Source organism: Ascidiella aspersa, chromosome 3, assembly GCF_963924565.1.
Source record: "Ascidiella aspersa chromosome 3, kaAscAspe10.2, whole genome shotgun sequence".
Taxonomy (NCBI): domain Eukaryota; kingdom Metazoa; phylum Chordata; class Ascidiacea; order Phlebobranchia; family Ascidiidae; genus Ascidiella; species Ascidiella aspersa.
This window is the reverse complement of record NC_139449.1, coordinates 24,322,376-24,340,829: the sequence shown is the minus strand read 5'-3', so window position 1 is coordinate 24,340,829 and position 18,454 is coordinate 24,322,376. Positions and strand designations below refer to the sequence as shown.

The following is an 18,454-nucleotide window of genomic DNA, read 5'->3' as shown; positions in this document are numbered from 1 at the left end:
CCATAAGTAATGTAAACAAATGAAGCGGTAAAAACAATTTGTAGAATTTGAATCGCGAGAGGTTTTTGAGATGACTGAACAGGCAGTGGGCGCTGATGTATTTAAGACACTCGTAAACCAGTAGGTTAGCTACCTTAAAAAACCTTTATTCACGACGTGCAGTATACCAATACAACACAATGGAAATTTTCTATATTTTACACGAGGCGAGCGCCAATGAAAAAGTCCGTTCGTGCGAACAACCATTTTCACGAGACTGGCGATGCGTGACGCTAGACGTGGTGAACGCCAACTGAGTAGGGTTAAAGGCAATTCAACAAATGGAGGCCCCGGGCAAATAATAAGCACAGCTATTTAGTAGGAAAAAGTCAGGGATACGTTACGTGATAAAACGTTAAACCAAAATAGCAAATAATTTGTATCGCACTTTTGTAGCCAGTCTGCTAGTTATATAAAACATAATAGAGAAAGTTAGCCTCTTATTATTGTATAACGGTACTATAACCATGGTGGACCTTTGGTATGTATATATAAGTATATTATATATATTTTTTTTTGATCTTATTATTTCTCTATTTGTGATAATATACAGAAAAATATTTACTTTCGTAACCAGCTGCAGATTAACGAAAATGTACAACGTCAGGATGGGATACAGCCAGTATGGAAATAAAAAAAATAAAGAAGGTACATTAGATATTGATTGTGCTATAGCAAATAACATATTATTGACAATACAACCTATTAAACCGCCTCTTGTAATAAATTTCATGTTTTCAGAGGTGACGGAATACCTTGAAGAGAATCCCGGTATTGTGAAGAATTATATTGACCAGAACCCGGAATTTCTCAATAAATATGTTGTGGAAAACATTGACTTATTGACACTAAAAGAATGGCTGGAAAATGTTAAAGAGCAGGTGCCAAGTAAGTCATTAAATTAGTGTATTAACTTAACCTATACTGGTGCCAATGTATATAAGTAACAGCAAATGGAGCCTTATGCTCCACAGCCCGGAGAAAGGTTCGGTAATGATTGAATACAGTGGTCTTCAACGACAAAGCGATCATCATTATGCGCAGGTTTTATTTCATTTTGTAAGAAAAAAATTACCAAAAAAACTGCCATGCGTCGATATATATTCGTTTTATGCGCGCCAATAATTTCCGTTTTTTTTTTTTTTTAACCTTGAGAGAACAACGGCCTTATTCAAAATTTTTACAGGTTTTCTGTGTAACCATAGGCTAACACGAAAACTTTGTTCTGTCGCGTATATATCAGGCAATGTACGAAATGCAATCGTTTTTTCAGCCGCTACGCGCAAACTTGTTAGACGTTCTCGATGTTTCAGTTGCACATTTCTGCACGAGTTAGACCTATGTTCCAGGTTTGTAAGGTTGTTTTTGTTTTATAACGTCACTTTTTGACGTCACTGCTAAAAAACATGCTCTTCCCCACTACACTATACCCCAAACAAAAATCGGGATTTGACTGGAAAACCCTCCTGTGTCAGTTTGTGAATTCCTGATTGTGGAAAGGCCATATATTGACTTTTATCAAACAAATGCATAAAAGGCATTTATCTAATGTGTCAGAATGCAGAAAAGGAATTTCTAGCAAAAAAGGCAATGTCACGCTTGTTTAAATGTCTACAACGTACAATATGCGAAAGTGTTTGTTTTTGTTTATTTTATTTGACTCAATGGTGTACTTAATCACACATAGGCTATCTATTCATTTTTGAGTGTGCAACTAAAAGGAAGGTTATTCATCGACAGAACAGTCTGATAAAAATAATTATATAGATTTGTTTTCCTTTACTTATTATTGTAGTTTAATAGACTTATTTCGAAACTATAAGTAGAAATGCTTAATACAACTATGTCAAAATCCGATTATTATTTTAGGTGAACTGTTGAAAGTTAGAAAACTGGACTTTTTAAAGGAAAAGAATACGAAACGTCACCATACCGACAAGTATATCAACACTAACTTAGTCTTGCGACGATCGGATACATTTAATATCGACATCTACTTCAATAATCGAGCCTTTCTTCCTAAAAAAGACAACATCACTTTTGAGCTTTCGATTGGTAAGTAGAAACGAGTCTGATACATGCTAAATAATTTTTCAATATAACGAAAATAAAAATGTTGGATGAAATTAGCTGGAAATATTATTAGAAATCTAAAAAAATTGCTTTAGTTTTTTCTTATTTAGTATTTATATTATAAGATAAACCTTTGGCCAGTAGTTAAACTCCATTCATTTATGACTAGAGTATTGTATAAATCCTTTGCTGGGGGAATATTTAAATCTTCACTTTAAGTAATCTTCAAATAGCATGTTTTATCAATAGGCCCGGACCCGACATTTGCCAATGGCACAAAGATCAAAGTTCCAGTGGCGGAATTGAAAGCAAGCAAATGGTCGGCAAGTATCGCTGAACAAGATGACGCGAACAAAAAAGTAATCGACATAGCGCCTTTTTTCATAGATAAAATGATTCGGGGTAAATGAAACTGATTTAAAGCCAGTAGTGTGTATATTGATTATTAGTTTTAAAACCATATTTAATTACATTTTTCTGTTCTTACCCATTTATTTTATGCCCCCGACTGGGTTTGTGGTTGCTTGTGCTTCACATGTTGACCATATACTTTAAGGTGAGCTTGCTTGTCAACATCCCTTCGAACGCGATCATTGGCAAGTACGATCTTTCCGTATTAGTCGAAAGTGAAACAGAGGGTGGAGCGGAGAAGGCAAAAATCGACTCAAAGTCTGTCATCGTCATTTTCAACCCATTCAGTCCAGGTGAGAGCAGCAACCCAAACATACATGTTAGAACCATCAAGTAGCAACGCATTAACCACATTGCTTGCAATGTGAAACCAAGCCTCCTAGAATAAAAAAGCTTTCTTGTTTGAGGTGATGTATGCTATATGGAAAACAACGATGAAACCGATGAGTACGTTCTCAATGACCGCGGACTGCTCTATAGAGGATCTTACAGGAAGATTAGCTCGCGAGAGTGGATTTACGCTCAATTCGAAGAGGGCATCCTCGGTATCGCTCTAAAGCTGCTGAGAGAAAACCCAACGGCAAACAAAATTAAAAGCTTGAAGAAGCGCTCGTCGCCGGTGTATTGCAGTCGTGTGTTGTCGGCCATGGTGAGTTCACTTTTAGAAACAAGCAGTATTGCATATCTCACTGTTAATTTGCATCTCAATTCATGCAAACTACCCAAAATTATCAGTCATAAGATGTTTTGGACATAATTTCAAACTAAAAAAGGAATAGGCTATTCCCAATTTGGTGCAATATGATTGGAAAATTCTGTGTTTTAGGCGTTTGCGTATTATGATTGGGAAATGGAAAGAAGGAATAGAAAATCTCATACACTTTGCGGCAAATAAAAAACATAACTAACTTTATAATTCTGCATTTAATCTATCATGTTTTTTAATGTGTTATCTGCAAGACAATGCAATACAGTTAGAAGTCACGTGTGTACTCACACAGCAGCTATACAGATGTGCTGTAATGTCATTAAGGCTAAAGTAATAGGTCGGTAAAGCCCTTCCGGCTAAGGCCATACTTTGTCATTACATTTAATTTGACTGAAAGGGCTTATCAAAAAGCCTGTTGTTATCATTTTAATTCAATGTTATTTTTACTGAGAAACACACCTAAAAGCAGGTTCACAAATCAAGTGCTGGCCAGTACAAGGGTAATGTGTGTTCGTGTTTCGAATGAAAAATATCCTACGATACAACAATTCGGTGTAATATTAACTAAATGTTGACAGATTAACAGCCAAAATAATAATGGCGTTTTGGATGGACGTTGGGACGGAAAGTACTCAGACGGAATATCCCCGTCGGTTTGGAAGAGCAGTGAAACAATCCTGAACCAATGGAACAAGGAGAAAAAATCTGTCCAGTATGGACAATGCTGGGTGTTCGCAGGAGTTATGACAACTGGTATAAATGTACCGTAATGTTACAATAGCTGTAGATATTTTTGGTAATGCGTATAGTTTTGTTTTAAATAATAAAAAAATAAACTTCTTTACTAACGATCGGCAAATTGCCCCACTCCAGGTAACACTAAATTTGATAAACGAGAAAGTAGGCTACTTTCGACCAACGTGTGACGAGGCTCTCTCTTCTACGTAACTAAGCGGGGTTAGTGGGAATTTCAAAGTCTATTTTTGAGTTGTTTGAAACTATTAAACTATGTGTTGCTGTGTAAAGTGCTTCGAGCGATCGGCATACCAGCGCGCCCGGTAACCAATTTCAGCTCGGCCCACGACACCGACTTTACATTGACCATCGATAAATTTATGGACGAGGATGGCAACACCCACGATGAGCCGGACATCAACGACTCGATTTGGAACTTCCACGTGTGGAACGAGACGTGGTTCGCAAGGCCCGATCTAGTGCCTGGTAAGTGCTTTATTCATTCCACCTCGCATAACAGTTTACAGGTTAATCTCGAGATTGTCGATCGCCTATACTAAACGCCGCATAAGCTATTTGAAAAAACAGCCGATTTAAAACAGAATTATTATCTGAACGTACAGCATTTGCAACGTCGATCTAAATTCTAGACTCATGGCCTATACCAGGGGTGGGCAACCTTTCGTACGCAGTGTGCCAGTTTATGAATAATATCAAAATTATAACAACTCACGTGCCAAACATTTTTCTATGTTTCCTTTTTTTTTTTTTGAAATGTACTTCGATGCTTTTAAGGCGATACCTAGAAGTGTTAACTATCAGTTTCGCTTTTTGTTGGTTTCTCAGTCACACAAAAACACACGTGCTTACTTTTAATGTAGAACAGTGGTTCTCAACCTTAAAGTTTAGGATTTAAATGAGTTGTAGCCTACTTTTAAATAGTTGGGCACACGCTTGCAGCATTGTGACGTAAGATGAAGTCCAAAGTAGACCGTTAACTCTATGTTACATCACAATGTTGCAAATTATGGAACTGGCTAAGTTCTAAAAAGTTGACGCGGACCGGCGGTTGAGAACAACTGATTTAGAATGCCCTGCTTTAACGTATTAAACGTTACGCCAAATTTGGGGCATTGTGACGTAATACGAACGGTTGGTAAACAACAAGTACGCCCACAAAAAATAATATTAAATACAACACAGTTCAGACACTTATTTGTGACACGAACTGGCAATGTGTGCAACCATTTAGTTAGAGCTAGTGTTAGTGATGTAATGGTTGCACTTTCTTAAGGTAATATAACGTGAGCGTTAAATTAATTGGCGTGCCACAAGTGGTACGCGTGCCAGGGGTTGCCGACCCCTGGCCTATACGCATAGAAGGACGAATGTACCTAAAAACAACTCTTTCGTCGTCGCTCAGCAGCCAACAATAAATCCAAATATACAGACCATTTCTGTAAAATCTTAAGCAAGTATGTGTATCGGGGTAGGGTATGACGGATGGCAAGCAGTGGATGCTACGCCACAAGAAGAGAGTGAAGGTGTCATGCAATGCGGTCCATGTCCGATCAAAGCGATAAAGAAAGGGGAGGTGTATATCGGAAAAGATACCGAGTTCATTTTTAGCGAGGTAGGAATCACTAAACAGCGAACGGATTTTTTTCTGTTACCAACTAGTTATACCAATTTAAAAGTCATTTTGCATTATACATTGTGCCATTTAAGGTGAACGCTGACGTAGTATACTGGAGAGTCGATAAAGCCGGTGATGTTACCGGGATGATAAAGCGGGTTCCACGCCACGTGGGTCGTAAAATCAGCACAAAGGCAGTCGGTTCCCAAGAAAGAAACGACGTGACTGATCATTACAAGTTTGCAGAAGGTAAACTGTCTAAAAAGGCGTGCATATATAAATCTACAGATTCGCTTTATTTTAGCCATCAAAGTAGTTACAAAGTGGATATTTATCGGAAAACGCATTTATTGCAGTTCTTTTAAATATTTTTTTACAACAAAGTCTAGAGAAAACGAGCAACGAATATACAGCCAATGTGTGGTTTTTACTGAAAATATTTTTTTTTGTTAGATAATCTAAAAAGGTCGCTATGGTGCATAACTCGTCGCAGCGGCCCCTAAAGTGAGTTTCCAACGAACTCCGCGACAAAATATATGTTTGCAAATCCTATATGACAGGAACGCCAGAGGAACGTGAAGCGTTCGAACGAGCATTCTCTCACGGCGTGAAGAAAGAGTGGCATGAGGACTTTATGGCCCAGGAGGAGACCGGAATTCTGATCGACATCAAACCCGTGGGAGAAGCTATTACCGGCCATGACGTGAAGCTGCAAGTTGAAGTTGGTTACCCGCTTTTATTTTGGCTCCTTTGTAGTATTTTATCCTTAAATTTTTTCAAATTTTTGCTTATTTTTTGTGTTTTTTTTTCACTTCGTTTTGCCCAAGCCTCAGTACCCAATTAAAAACAATATGAATTAAAAAGCCAGTTTGGTTACTAGGTGAAAAACGACCTAGGAAAAGATGTCACAGTCCAGATCACCACGGTCATGTATAGCGTTCTTAACACCGGAAAAAGAAGTGGATTTATCAAACAAGTTAAAAAGGAGGCAATGATTCCAAGTCAAACGAGTAAGTCAAAATAATTTAAGTTTACCTGTGCCACATATATAAAAAATCTTACTTCCAAAGCATCGTGATTGAACAAATTTGCAGTATATTACTTCTATGCACAACGGTTTGTGTATTTGTAAAACCTCAGTAACGTAAGACACATCTCTAAAATTACAGAGGACCAACAAACTCTGGAGATGTTATATGGTGAATATGGGAGTTTGCTGGTTGACGAAAATATTGTGTCGGTCATCACAACAGTCCGAATTAACGACAGCACCGACCTCTTTGTGGAAAGCTATGATCTAGAGATCGAAAGCCCTAAATGTCTTCAAATAATGGTAAAGATTATTACCGTAAACTATTATTTCCAAAACAGAGCTCGTAAAATTTTACTGTGAATTTTCATGGTATGACTTGTTCTATATTTAAATATATACCGACAAAAAAGTATGATTTCTCGGATGAATATTTATACAGCACCATAAGGTTCACTGTATTTAAGTTTTTTTTTATTTTATTAATTATTAAAAGTTTTAACTTTTGTAAACAAGTAGGTTATGGAAATAAATCATGTTTGATCGTTTGCGTCGTACACTTTTAAGTGTGTAAAACAGTCGTGTAATGACCTTGATTACACTTGAGTACAGCAAACCATAAAAAGCTGTGATCCACTGTCCTTCACTTTCTTCTTAGGGCGGTGATAACTACTCTCTTGACGATATTTCTTTATCCATCACCAATCCTTTGCCAGTTGCCCTTACCGGCGGAGTATTCAACTTAGACTCACCGGGAGTTTTTGCTGAAAAGATTTTGGCTACGTAAGTTATAAAAAAAAAGATTTGTTTGGATTGTACGTTTCAGGTCGAACTTACGGTTACAAATGGTGATTAAAAAGTTACTCAGGGCGGTAGCCTAAAGCCTAAAGGCTCCGCGGCTGAAAGTAGTTTCAATGATTACCTTATCAAAACTTGGGAGTACAAAATACCAAATGTTGGGTTCTGTTTCATACGCGAAAGGAAAAATATGAAAACAGTAAAACAATATAAAGCGTATACTTTAACGTGCATGAATGCGAGTCATAACGTGCTTTGTTTTCATAAAGTGGCCCAATAGCACCGGGCGAAACATACAGGACCAAGACTACAGCCTTATTCACCTTTAGACAAGGTGAAATTCGTCTGATTGCTGACTTCGACTCCCCGCAGCTAAGAAACGTCAACGCAACAAAAGACGTCGAAATATAGTCTTTACGCTTTTAGATGCCTGTGTATATCTGTGCTTTTTTATGACAGGCTTAATACAGCAGAAATGCCAATGTTTGATACAAATGCTTTTATATAGACATGTAATTAACAAAATGGTTTCGCATTTTTTTGTCTTGAAAATATTCATGCATGCAGTATTGGCGCAAGATATAATTTGTAAAATTGTTATGCTTAATGCTGTTGTTTCGGGTTAACACTGTAACTAGCACTTAAATTGCATTCATGACATTTGCTAAGCTGTTGTTTAATGATACGCAAAAAGTTAAACCAACTATTCATGTGAATTAAGATACCTGACAAAACGGTTTGAAAATGTCGGTACCATAAACGCTTTGTTCAAGTACGTGCAACAAATTTTAACGGAACCTAAACCATGGCCTATACCGTTTTTTTTTGAGTGGGCAATAAAATTTCTCTTTTTAAAATGTTTTGAATCATTTTCAATGTACAATGTAAATGTATTTGAGTTGAAAAATAATCCTGTAAATGAACAGTGCAACCAACTTTGGGATTTTGCTTTTGTTTAATAAGCTTTAAAGAGCAATTAATCTGGGAATCGAGGATGTGAACACAAGTTTTTTAGAACAAAGGCCGAATAAAATATTAGGTTACACTGTCGTTTAACAAAAGCGTGCAGAGGCAAATAGCATACAGTGTTTTGCTTGTGACTGTAAACGTTAGCATTTTGCTTACAATATATACAGTAGATATAGAAAACTACGCTCTATCTTAAGTAGCAATTAATTATTATTATAACGAGCTGGCGTCAAGCAGACCGGCGTCTAAACGTTTGTAATCGTTTCTTGACGCATATGCCAGACGTGAGGTGGTTTGGCAAGCATCCTGTAAACGAATATCAGTTTTAACTAAATCACAATCTTTGCAAGTGCACAGTGAAGTTATGGTATTTCACTGTGAACTTGTTTTTCCTTGTGCACACACAAAATGGTGTTAGGTATCACTATATTTTTCGTTGGTTATTTCGAGGCACAGTGAACGATGGCTTAACCTGATTTCACTGCTTTCAGCTATTTTACCATTTGCGGCAACGCGGAAGATTTTGTAATTCAAAAACACTGCACCTAAAGTGCTACCATCCGTGCGCATTGTTGAGGATTTAGCGATTCAAATACACAGCTATGCTGCCGTTCGTGTGCACTGTGGAGGATTTTTAAATTTGAAAAAACGAACGTCATTTTTCCTACGGTTTAACATTTGGTCTGTCAGGAATACACTGGGGCCTTTATTCAAACGCCAGACGAGTGGGATAAAGATGAATAGCCTTAGATTGCCACTGAACACTACCGTGTGTTTATTATCGCGCTACTGGCGATGCATAACAGTAGACTTGATTCGACTCCGACAGACCATGAAACGCCACAGACTGGAGGTGGACAATACATATGCGAACCGGAGTTCAGGCCGGGTTGCGTTGAACGTAGATTTGTAGCGAGAGTGGAGCTCGCGTTAAAACAGACGCCAGTAAAAGGTTGCATTTTGCAAATCGGAGTTGCCTTCGATGGGTTTTAATATAATATCCCGTCTGTTTTGCAAAAACTGGATCGAATAAGTACGACGACCAGTTGCGGGCCGGTTAAGATGGCTTGCATGTTGTTTTGCAAAAGTGAACTAAGCCTTTCAATTTTTATGGTTTCGGTTTAGTGGGCTTATTTTTTTGGTTAAACAGTAGACGCCCTCGTAGGGGTCGTCCATTGTTGGCCTCGGTAGCGTGGTGAACCTAACAATGCTCCGGTATAGCATTGTAACTTAATACGAAATCGACTAGACAGCAAAAATAGCCGTAAAACTATACGTGATATTTACTCAAATGTATAAAAAAAACTTTTACGGCTGTTTAAAATAAATTTAAAAACGTGTGACAAAAGGTACTACCCGTTTGTAGTCGTTGAAATAGTATGAAAAAGTCAACAACCAGTATTAAAATGAGATGGGCCTAATTAACCAAAGCTTAAAATATGATTTTTTTTCATAAAACTGTTTTGTTTCTACATTTTGTTTCTGTGCAGGTTTTTAAAAAGTATAGCAAGCTTTTTGTGCTACATCAAGAAAAATGGGAAACACTATAGATAAAGAAGGTACAATAGATTAATTTAGTTAGCAGATAAAAATCCTTAAATATAATAAATCAATATAGACCTAATAACGTATTATGTAGGCAAACATAAAATTTGTAAATATTTTTTGCCTCCAATCCATAATTGAAAACTTTTAATATTGTATGGAATATGGTTAAGCTACCGCACCATAAAACAACTTGTTGTGTCTTGGTTAATGTTTCAAAAATTGCTAATATCAAATTAGGTTTTTTTCGCTTTCTAAACAGTTATTTTTTGTATGCAGAGATGACAGAGTTCCTTGACGAGAATCCAGGTTTTCTAAAGAATTACATAGACCGAAACCCAGAACTTTTGGACAGATATGTTATTGAAAATGTCGACGAATTGACAGCTAAACAATGGGTTCAGAAAGTGAAAGATCCGCCTCCGAGTAAATTGTTGACTTTGCTATATAGTAGTTTGCCTTATATACAAACTAAACGCTACCTACAGTACTTCCTTTCTAGTATTTTAGCAGGGGGGAGACGGGGATGCGAACATTTTTTGCACAATGTGCACGTCAAAATGTGCAAAAAATGTGACTTTTTTTTAAAAAAAAAATGTCACTTTTTTTAACAATCTTCGCACATTTTGAACTGCCTTAAAAAATGTGCACACTTTTTTAACAATGTGCGCATTTTTTCAACAATGTGCCCACATGTTGAACTGCCTTCAAAAATGTGCGCACTTTTTTTCAAAATGTGCGCACATTTTAAAATGCCTTCAAAATGTGCGCACATTGTTTAAGAGAAGTGCACACATTTTGGAAGGCAGTTTAAACTGTGCGCACATTTTTGCGCACATTGTGCAAAATAACGCCACGCCCCCTGTTGGCCAACAGGGCCCAGGGGTGTCCGATAATATCGAATCAGAGGCGATAACCAAAACAAAGGGATAAATCGGTCCTCGTCGGTTGTATCGGCGCCGATCCAGTACAAAATTGACAAAGCATTATTATCGGCGATGATTTACAGCGGTAGGAAACTCACTTGTCAACGCTTAAGTAATTTTTTGCTAAATAATCTAAAAAAACACATTAGAGCGTTTTAGTTTTAAAAAGTGTGCAGAGTAAAACGCAATATTAAAACCATTGTCCATACAGAAGTATGTCCTTCTATATGGGCTTTGACGTTCTTATTACGTTTTACTACAACCTCCAACTATTATGCTCCAAAGTGACTAGAACTTTTGTTAAAACGAAACTTGACGCAATGTGAATACAAAAAGATTACCACTATTTACTCAACAACGGCATAGCTGCATCGAAATAATGTAAATAGATCACACGAAGCGAAAAAAACTCATATTAAACGTTTATATTGTTTTAAATGTAGGACGGGTGTTACAACTGTTACAAACGTTTACGATCAAATGGCCTTTTGCAAAAAATTATAGATTTGCCCAAACAGTAAAAAAGCACTAGCTATAGTTTGGCAGAATTTGATTTCTGAACCACATAACGGTAGCACTCGGCTCTGGGTACATAGAAAAGGTGACGATTTTACACGACGCCTTTCGGCTGAATTGGGCCATAACTTTTACATTATGTGGTAATTCTTTTCGCATTGGTTATCCATACTGATATTGCCAAGTTAACCGGCAACTGAAGGCTGATGTCTGCCTGGCCTATTACATTAAACCAGTGATTCCCAAACTGTATGCCGCGGCACACAATGCCTCAAGAGATTGTCAAGTGTGCCGCGAAACTTTTTGTAATTTCGGAAAACAAGTTATCTAACTTATCTGTATTACCAATAGGCATACACGCAATTATTTTAGACTCAACTACGCACTATCCATTACAAATTTGTCGTGTGTTAAGGGCGATTGTAACATGTTATACTTCATTGTTGGTCTGTTAAAAGTAAGCCGCGAAATATTTAAGTTTTTTTTAGTGTGCCGCAACCTAAAAAAATTAGGAACCACTGCATTAAACCCTTCTTTGGTTTGGACCAGTTTCAAAATTCAAATTTTCGCACAAGTGAACAAAAAGTTTGTATCAATATACGGCCGTCAAATCTTGTGTTTTCTTAAACATATGCACGGGCGAATACGTTACTGTCGACGGCCGCGCAAGGTGTGTAACTCCGTGCTAAAGCTATGTGGATTTACTACGTTCAATTTACGCACAGGTTATTAGAATTACAAAATAAATATGTCTTTCTTTGCGCTACTTGTATAATAAAATCAAGACGATTTATGGAGAAGTTGGTTAACCTCAAGTAGTGCAAATCGAACAACACGCATTTATAAAACTACAGAACTAATAGTTTTGAATATTATCAGTTTGTTTTTCCAAACAATAAATTAATGTTCCTTGTTATGACTCTTTGAACGACTGCAAAAAGTTGTGTCACAATTATAATGAGACAAACAAAATACACTTGTCAGACAAAAATAAATAAAAAAAATGAACCGAACGAAATTAAGTATCTTTATACAAAGGCGATGTACTGAAAGTTCTGAAACTGGACTACTTAAAGGTTCAAAATACAAAACGCCATCATACGACGAAGTATGTCAACAAAGACTTGGTCGTGCGACGAGCTGATACTTTTCTGATCGATGTCATTTTTAAAACCGAGCATTTCTTCCAGCGAAAGACAGCATCACTCTCGAATTTTCCATTGGTGAGTTTATTACTACTGTTTTTTTTTTAAGTCCGATCAAAGCGATCAAGGGCTTGCAATGTTTAGTCTAATAAGCTAATTTCCACTTGAAATATTACACGGTTATATATAGTATTTGTATAAAACCTTTCCTAAATCAAATAGTGCGAGTATAGTGCATACATATACATAAATAAATTATTTTTCTCTTTTTTCATAGTATATGTATTTCAAAATACAATTAAAAGTATAGAACAATGAAGCTGACTAAAATAATGCATTTTATAGGCCCAGATCCAACTTCCGCAAACGGTACAAAGATCAAGGTTCCGGTTAAGAAATTGATAGTAAAAAAATGGTCGGCAAATATCGACAAGCAAGATGACGACAACAAGAAGGTAGACGACAAAAAGTATTGTTCGAGTTATCTGCGAGCATAAAATGAGTCATGTCGTTCAAGAACTAATGAAATGATGTACCTTGCGTGTGCAGCAAAATTCTTTTTGTATCTTTTATTTACAGTAAAGCGTTTTCCACCAATACAGATTTTCTCAAAACATATTACTAAACAAGAAAATCTCATGTAAATATAACGCTTTCATTCGAAACTATAGGTAAGCTTGGTTGTCAACATTCCTTATAATGCGATAATTGGAAGTTACAAGCTCTCCATAACCGTGGGGAGTGAGATGGAGGGAGGTGTGCAGAAGGAAACAACAGCTAGACAAAGCGTTATCGTGATCTTTAACCCATTTAGCCCTGGTGAGCGTAATTCACAGTAGTAAAAAGACGATTTTTATTTTTCATGCCATGCCATTGACATAAAGCTAAGCTGTTAAACCATTAAAATTGGTAAACATGTCCGATTATAAGCAACAATTTAACTAAAAAAATAACACAAACGCAATATACACCAATAACAGTGTTTAATGTGCAAAACATAGGATAAATTTAATTCAAAAACACTTTATTTAATCCCAAGATTTTGACAAAATTAAGTCCAAGTCATGTCATTTGTCCAAAAGACTTAAGTCAAGTCAAGTCAATTTCGGTCAAAGGACTTAAGTCAAGTCATTTTAATTAAAAAACAGTGACTTATGTGCACTTAAGTCAATCAATGACTTAAGGCATTTCAACACTGCTTTTAGGCGATGTGTGTTACATGGAAGAAGACGCCAAGCTACAGGAGTACGTTCTTGCAGACAAGGGTTTACTATACAAAGGATCTGCTTCAGATATCGAACCCTATAGATGGGCTTACAGTCAATTCGACGAGAATATCCTAAACATCGCTCTCAAACTGATGAGAGAAAATCCCACGGCGAAACAAAATGCCGTGAAGAGCGTGAAAAAACGTTCGTCACCAGTTTACTGCAGCCGAGTGCTTTCAGCAATGGTAAGCCATAAACTAAGCAAAATGAAGGGCAATACATTTTTCCTGCGTAACGATGATACCTAACCGTAATGAATTTTTTCATCTTCCGGTAGCAGCAAGTAAAACAAGATAAAACCTATTTTTTAAATAGGAAAGTATAGATGTGAATTGATAAATTATAACCCTTGTTTTTAAAATTCTTTCGTGAGCACAAATTACAAATACGGTAAAAATCTTTGTAAACATTCCAACTGGAACTTAATTTATTTATGTCGTGTAGCAACAGTGCGGCTTTTATTTTTGGTATCGCATCGATTCGGCTACGAATAAACGTAAGTAAATTGGTTAAAATATGGTAATGTACGTGTGTCTTATAGATAAACAGTGCAGATGATAATGGCGTGCTGGTAGGGAGCTGGGAAGGCAAATACTCTGAAGGAAGAGTCCCTACCTCTTGGTCAGGCAGTGCAGCGATTCTGAGGGAATGGAACAAGGAGAAAAAATCGGTGAAGTACGGACAATGCTGGGTGTTCGCTGCCGTTTTGACCACAGGTGAAACACTGACAGACCTGATATTCACGTTTATGTAATGATTGATTTCGGTCAAGTGAACACCAGTTAATATTTTTTAGTGCTATAATATAGTGTCAACTCCCTATATGGCGATATGTGTATCTGCAAAATAGTCTTATTTGAGGAAACCTTTATCAATTAAAAAAACTACCGATGGTTTTGAATCGATTTCTGTGCCTCGGGATTGTAGGCCTTATCGTGATTTATCGTTCAATTTTGGCTACAGTTTTGTTAATCATGTATAGGGATGGATAATTAAAGTAATATAACCACTAATTTTATTGTAATTTCCTGTAAACGTTTGCACAGTGCTTCGAGCCATTGGCATTCCAACGCGTCCAGTTACCAACTACCGCTCGGCTCACGACACCGACTTTTCCATGACCATCGATCGGTTTTTCTTGTATGGTTTCCCCATTGATAAGGAAAACGAAGAAGACTCCATCTGGAACTTTCATGTGTGGAACGAGACCTGGTTCGCCAGGCCCGACCTTGTCCCTGGTATGCGCTATATCAAAAATGGCGACGGAAAATCTTTTTATTGACCATGAAGCGTTGCTAGTCGATATGAGCTCCATAGATTAAAAGCTTACAATTAGCAACGTGTAAAGACAGCAAAAGAGTTGTGCCAACCTGCAATAAGGCAACACGATTATAAAGTTGTACTGGTTAAGAACAAAAGTTTTCATGATTTTATTCTCAACAATCGCGATTCTTGTCTTAATGACAAAACTGCACCACGTTAATGTTTAAGCCTAATTTTCCTTCCTGGTTGTTGAAAGGATACGATGGATGGCAAGCCGTGGATGCTACGCCACAGGAACGGAGTGAAGGTGTCATGCAATGCGGTCCCTGTCCAATCAAAGCGATCAAGAAAGGGGAGGTGTATATCGGAAAAGATACCGAGTTCATCTTCAGCGAGGTGAGAAATGTTAATCAGCAAACAGGGAAGACGCACGTTGTGAGCGTTTACACTGACAAAACACATTGGATTTTGTTACTAAGTTATTAGTAGCCAATCGAACTTGTATTGGAAGCAAAATCTGTCCCAAACACAGAATATTTTCTGTCAGATAGATTTATTTTCAGGTAAATGCTGACATAGTGCAGTGGAAGGTAAACAATATCGGTGAAGTGACCGGGATGATGAAGAGGATCACGGGCAAGGTTGGCCTCAACATCAGTACTAAGGCTGTGGGAACAAACGAACGTGAAGATGTGACTGGCCATTACAAATACAAAGAAGGTATAAACAAAAAAACTACAAAAATCCACAGAGAACAGATTTCAAACTATTATATTTATAAGTATATATGCACCAGGAACGCCAGAGGAACGTGAAGCGTTCGAACGAGCATTCGCCCACGGCGTAAAGAAAGAGTGGCATGAGGACTTTATGGCCCAGGAGGAGACCGGAATTGCAATCGACATCAAACCAGTGGGAAAAGCTGTCAATGGTCAAGACGTGAAGCTGCAAGTTGGGGTAAGGCAATGGCCTAATTTAATCCATGAGTGAGCTCCTTGAATGAGATTAAATCCTTACTTGTTGCTATACTCAAGTTTCAAGCAAGTTCTTTAAAAAGGCTTTTTTGTTGTTTAGACAGTAAATTTGACTGTGAAACGATTTATTTAAGGTGACAAGCTCTTTGGGAAAAAGTGTCAAGGTTCACATTACAACAGTCATGTACAGCGTACTCAACACAGGCAAACGAAATGGTTTCATTAAACGGGTGGAAAAGGATGCAACGGTCGGAAGTAGGTAAAAGCCGTTATGGTGTTCTTGAGTTTTTTCTCACATAAGAAAAAAAAGTATTTCGGCGTACAAACATGTTGGCTAAAAAGCTGTTCAGGCAGAAATCTGTTGAATCAATGAAGCGAGCTGCTCTAATAAGCTTTTGTCGCATTTATCGTAACATGTAACACTGCATATTTTTAGATGACCAACAGACGTTGACGATGCCATTCAGTGATTACGGGAGTTTGCTAGTAGATGAGAATATTGTTTCGGTGATAACAACTGTCAGAATTGTCAACACCGACGATTTTTTTGTAGAAACGTATGATCTCAAGATTACGAGCCCGGACTGTTTGAAAATTATTGTAAGTTCCATAGATATGCGTTTTTAGGTAGCCTACAGGATCATATATTACAATGCCTCACCACATTGACATTTTACCTCAAATGTAATAAGCTGTTTAAAGCCAGCAGTAAAATTGTGCTTCATGGATGGGTAGTTTTGGCGGCCAATAGTGTTAAATTGCTGTTAATAAACTAATTTAGTAAGTATTTGTTTCATTTGCTGATTCATACTTCTTTTTATTGAAAGGAGCACTCAAAAAGGTCCCCATGCACTCATTTATAATACAGTACAAATTATTTTGGTGTAGTGCCTGCCAAAACCGGGATTTGCCATTTACCGACTCCGTCGGCTTCGACTTTGCAACCTCTATTTCACCCATTCACGAAACTTTACTGGGATGAGGTAGCTCACCTATAGGGGTGTCATATAGTTATCCACCCACCATTGCTGCTGTGCAAGCGCACCTCGGACTCTTGACTCGACGGAGTTGTTTATGTGGCTATAAGATCGACGAATTCTCGAGTTCGTCCCCGACTCCGCAGCCCTGTTTGTAACAGACACTCAATTTTACAAAGGGAGGAGAGAAGATGCCTCTTAACCAGTACAATTTTGACGTCTCCTTCAGCATCACAAACGTACTACCCGTTACGCTTACAGAAGGGGTGTTCTATATAGAAGGACCAGGAATTTATGGTGACCTTGTTAAGGCTAGGTAAGTTGAGATGATTGTACCAGTCAACATTTGAACGGTGTTTTTATCTTGTTTTTAAGTATTTTAATATGTTTTTTCTTCGTTAGTGGTGGTTAACTGAAAAAGCTGTTGTTTATAATTAGCATCTCAAAGCAAATTCCGTTCCGAAGTAGGTCGCAAAATCAAAACAATAGCAGCTTATGGCAAAATTAATATTTTTTTGCAGTCGACCCATACCACCTGGCGAAACGTACACGACAGGCACGATTCAGGTTTATGCCTTCAGGGAAGGAGAAGTTGACATGGTGGCCGACTTTGACGCGGTTCAAATTAAAAATATCAAGGCCCACAAGGTCGGAAGAGTGGTTGACCCAGGCTGGTAAATGTGCCCAATGCAAATATATGTACCACCATCTGCTATCCTGTAATATATTTAAATCTTGAAATATTTACAATATACATATCGAAAATTGAAGCTAAGATATTTGAATGTCAAACGAAATTGAACTTTTATGTTAAAACTTAAATTACAAATTTAACTAAAAATGTTTAGTAAGTGATACTGTTTTAGTAGCTGTCAATGTTGTACTGACTTTTAATGACTCTCCTATGATAAATGACTTGACTTTGGTACATTCAAGTTTCAGTTTTCAAATGATTTGAAAAAAAGTTGTTTCGGTAAATGTAACTTGCCTTATCTTAAGTCATGGCATTAGGTCATTTGGTCAAATTACGTGGGTGAAATGTAGTGTTTGCATTAAGGGTAATTTTATCCCAATTTTCGCGTAAAGCAGCTTGCAATTTTTTTAGCCTATATGTCAAGACTTGATTTAAAGTCGACTTTATCTAATAATGACTTTGGGTAACTGGTAATTCGGACTGGGCTAATTTGTATTAATTGCTAAAATAATCTATAGCACTGTTTGTAAGCGCAGTGGGTCGAAAAACTTTAAATGAAGCATTTACAAATTTGTTTTGATGTTGTACATACACAATATTATTATTAAAATTAAAGTGCTTATACAATATAAGAAAAATATAGTAAAAGAGTATTGTGATTGGTTATGGAAATAGTCTAGTTGAGTTATAATATTAAAATCGTTAGTTAACACTATACAAACCAGGGAACACGGATTTAAGATAAA

At 37.1% G+C, this 18,454-nt stretch overlaps 2 protein-coding genes across 2 annotated transcripts; both read left to right on the top strand.

Moving 5' to 3' along the window:
• The first annotated feature begins 597 nt into the window (after nucleotides 1–597).
• Nucleotides 598–8,383, top strand: LOC146161049 (protein-glutamine gamma-glutamyltransferase 2-like). The gene is made up of 15 exons (XM_083384369.1): nucleotides 598–687; nucleotides 781–927; nucleotides 1,909–2,094; nucleotides 2,362–2,471; nucleotides 2,669–2,816; nucleotides 2,931–3,172; nucleotides 3,811–3,985; nucleotides 4,259–4,453; nucleotides 5,461–5,600; nucleotides 5,696–5,852; nucleotides 6,164–6,324; nucleotides 6,484–6,613; nucleotides 6,773–6,936; nucleotides 7,292–7,416; nucleotides 7,701–8,383. The coding sequence occupies exons 1-15, from the start codon at nucleotides 633–635 to the stop codon at nucleotides 7,840–7,842; spliced, it is 2,277 nt and encodes a 758-aa protein (XP_083240495.1). The 5' UTR covers nucleotides 598–632; the 3' UTR covers nucleotides 7,843–8,383.
• Nucleotides 8,384–9,934: 1,551 nt separating this feature from the next.
• Nucleotides 9,935–18,415, top strand: LOC146161048 (protein-glutamine gamma-glutamyltransferase 2-like). The gene is made up of 15 exons (XM_083385073.1): nucleotides 9,935–9,959; nucleotides 10,225–10,371; nucleotides 12,566–12,610; nucleotides 12,878–12,987; nucleotides 13,204–13,351; nucleotides 13,738–13,985; nucleotides 14,342–14,516; nucleotides 14,847–15,038; nucleotides 15,320–15,459; nucleotides 15,627–15,783; nucleotides 15,860–16,020; nucleotides 16,172–16,292; nucleotides 16,474–16,637; nucleotides 17,194–17,330; nucleotides 17,536–18,415. Exons 1-15 carry the CDS (start codon nucleotides 9,935–9,937, stop codon nucleotides 17,690–17,692), a joined length of 2,127 nt encoding a protein of 708 aa, XP_083241199.1. The 3' UTR covers nucleotides 17,693–18,415.
• Nucleotides 18,416–18,454: the final 39 nt, after the last annotated feature.

Bases quoted from the DNA above. Each gene is read 5' to 3' on its own strand.
- LOC146161048 (XM_083385073.1), top strand. From the start codon at position 9,935: ATGGGAAACACTATAGATAAAGAAG. The intron at 10,372-12,565 runs GTAAATTGTTGA...TTTAAAACCGAG, and splicing joins AGTGAAAGATCCGCCTCCGA to CATTTCTTCCAGCGAAAGAC. The intron at 12,611-12,877 runs GTGAGTTTATTA...TGCATTTTATAG, and splicing joins CACTCTCGAATTTTCCATTG to GCCCAGATCCAACTTCCGCA.
- LOC146161049 (XM_083384369.1), top strand. From the start codon at position 633: ATGTACAACGTCAGGATGGGATACAGCCAGTATGGAAATAAAAAAAAT. The intron at 3,986-4,258 runs GTATAAATGTAC...TGCTGTGTAAAG, and splicing joins CGCAGGAGTTATGACAACTG to TGCTTCGAGCGATCGGCATA. The intron at 6,614-6,772 runs GTAAGTCAAAAT...CTAAAATTACAG, and splicing joins AATGATTCCAAGTCAAACGA to AGGACCAACAAACTCTGGAG.